At 48.9% G+C, this 2,604-nt stretch overlaps 1 protein-coding gene across 1 annotated transcript; it reads left to right on the plus strand.

The window, feature by feature from the left end:
• Positions 1 to 1,023: 1,023 nt before the first annotated feature.
• On the plus strand, positions 1,024 to 1,560 carry LOC116458956 (large ribosomal subunit protein uL23m-like). Its single transcript, XM_032753904.2, has one exon. It carries the CDS (start codon positions 1,024 to 1,026, stop codon positions 1,477 to 1,479), a length of 456 nt encoding a protein of 151 aa, XP_032609795.1. The 3' UTR covers positions 1,480 to 1,560.
• The last annotated feature ends 1,044 nt before the right edge of the window (positions 1,561 to 2,604 follow it).

Genomic DNA, 2,604 nt, shown 5'->3' on the forward strand with positions numbered 1-2,604 from the left:
GCAGTGGTACAATCATAGCTCACTGCACCCTTGAACCCCCAGTCCCAAGTGATCCCCCACCTCAGCTTCCCAAGTGGCTGAGACGACAGGTGCATGTCACCACGTCTTGCTAATTTTTTCTTTTTCTTTTCTTTTTTTTTTTTTTGAGATGGAGTCTCACTCTGTCGCCCAGGCTGGAGTGCAGCGGCGTGATCTCGGCTCACTGCAAGCTCCGATTCCTGGGTTCACGCCATTCTCCTGCCTCAGCCTCCTGAGTAGGTGGGATTACAGGCGCCCGCCACCACGCCCGGCTAATTTTTTGTATTTTTAATAGAGACGGGGTTTCACCATGTTAGCCAGGATGGTCTCGATCTCCTGACCTCGTGATCCACCCACCTTGGCCTCCCAAACTGCTGGGATTACAGGCGTGAGCCACTGCGCCTGGTCCTTTTCTTTTTCTTTTATTTTTTTGAGACGGAGTTTCACTGTTGATGCCCAGGCTGGAGTACAATGGCGCGATCTCGGCTCACTGCAATCTCCGCCTCCCAGGTTCAAGCAATTCTCCTGCCTCAGCCTCCCGAGCAGCTGGGATTACAGGCACCGACCACCATGCCTGGCTATTTTTTGTATTTTTTAGTAGAGACAGGGTTTAGCCATGTTGGCCAGGCTGGCCTTGACTTCCTGACCTCAGGCAATCAGCCCAATCCGCCCACCTTGGCCTCCCAAAGTAATAGGATTACAGGCATGAGCTACCGCACCAAGCCAATTTTTTCTTTTTTGTAGAGATGGGGTCTTGCTATATTGCCCAGGCTAGTCTCCAACTCCTGGTATCCAGCAGCTATCCTGCCTCAGACTCTCTAAGTGCTAGGATTACAGGCATGAGCCACTATGCCTGATCAATCTCTCCTTTTTAAAACGATTGAATTATTAGCATTTAAATGTATAACCATATTAACTTATTCTGACTTAAGAGGGTCCCAACTTTCTTCTCCTTGACCTATCTGTAAATACAGAGGCTAGGGAAGCGCGCGTGGCCGCCATGGCATGGAATGTGGTGTACCCCTGTACCAGTTGGGTGGCCCACAACTTCGGGTGTTCCGAACCAACTTCTTCATTCAGCTGGTGCGGCCCGGTGTGACCCAGCCCGAGGACACCGTGCAGTTCCGGATCCCCATGGAAATGACAAGAGTGGACCTCAGGAATTACCTCGAGATCATCTATAACGTGCCTGTGGCTGCCGTGCGGACACGGGTGCAGCATGGCTCTAACAAGAGAAGAGATCACAGAAACGTGAGGATCAAGAAGCTGGACTACAAGGTCGCCTACCTGCAGCTGGCCCATGGACAGACCTTCACGTTCCCAGATCTGTTTCCCGAGAAAGACCAGAGCCCTGAAGGCAGTGCTGCCGACGACCTCTACAGCATGCTCGAGGAGGAGAGGCAGCAGAGGCAGAGCAGCGACCCGCGGCGGGGCGGCATCCCTAGCTGGTTCGGGCTGTGACGGGGCGGCCAGCAGGGACGCGCCCCAGGTGGGCAACTGTGGCAGAGCAGTCCCGACACCTAAATAAAAGTCCTGCTGCAGGCAAAAAAAAAAAAAAAAAAAAAAACAGAGGCTAGAAAAGTACAACCCGAGGCCAGGTGTGGTGGCTCATGCTTGTAATCTGAGCACTTTGGGAGGCTGAGGTGGGCAGATCACCTGAGGTCAGGAGTTCAAGACCAGCCTGACTAACATGGAGAAACCCCGTCTCTACTACAAATACAAAATAAGCCAGGCGTGGTGGCACATGCCTGTAATCCTAGCTACTCTGGAGGCTGAGGCATTAGAATCTCTTGAACCCAGGAGGTGGAGGTTGCAGTGAGCTGAGATTGTGCCATTGCACTCCAGCCTGGGCAACAAGAGCAAAAGTCTGTCTCAAAAAAAAAATAGAAAGAAAAGCAGAACCTCCCCGGCATATAGGTGTGTAAGTGGGTCTTTTTGAAAACTTGTGTAAAAGGATGCCTAGGTGCTGGCTTGTTTCTTCCTAATGATCCAACCTCTAGGATTCGTGCTCAGCCTAGGGTTTGAGTGGCTGTTCCTGACCTGGATCTTGCAGGAGGAATTTGCGGAGGTTACACAACTTGCTCAATACCTAGGGGACTGGCATCAAATCAGGTTGAGGTTGCCCACCCACGATATATAATATAAAGATATGTATCAGAGATTGGGGGTGGCTAAAGTACCTCCAATTCTCTTATTCTGTACCAGACATTACTCTGGATTTATAATACTCAGATCTTTTGAATGATATAGTTTTTGCCATTTGATATCTTGTGAGCATTTATTACAAGATTTCAGCCCAGTAAAAGACCAAAGAGGTCTTGATCTTATTGCATCATGTTGATTTACCCAAGTTAGGACATTGTGATAAAAGCAAATAAAAATAGCAGTCTCTTTAAATATTTGGGTTTGCAAAGACTAACACTCTGGTAGTATAAGAAGAAGGAGGGAAGGAAATGATGACTTATTCAAAACTCACAATGACTGTATTTTACAAATGAGAAACAGAGGCAGAATAAAGTTAAGTAATCTGCTACAACGTACATTTTCAGTAAGTGGCAGTGCCGGGACTCATCCACGGGCCTTGGT

Source organism: Hylobates moloch, unplaced genomic scaffold (genome assembly GCF_009828535.3).
Source record: "Hylobates moloch isolate HMO894 unplaced genomic scaffold, HMol_V3 SCAFFOLD_19, whole genome shotgun sequence".
NCBI classification, from domain to species: domain Eukaryota; kingdom Metazoa; phylum Chordata; class Mammalia; order Primates; family Hylobatidae; genus Hylobates; species Hylobates moloch.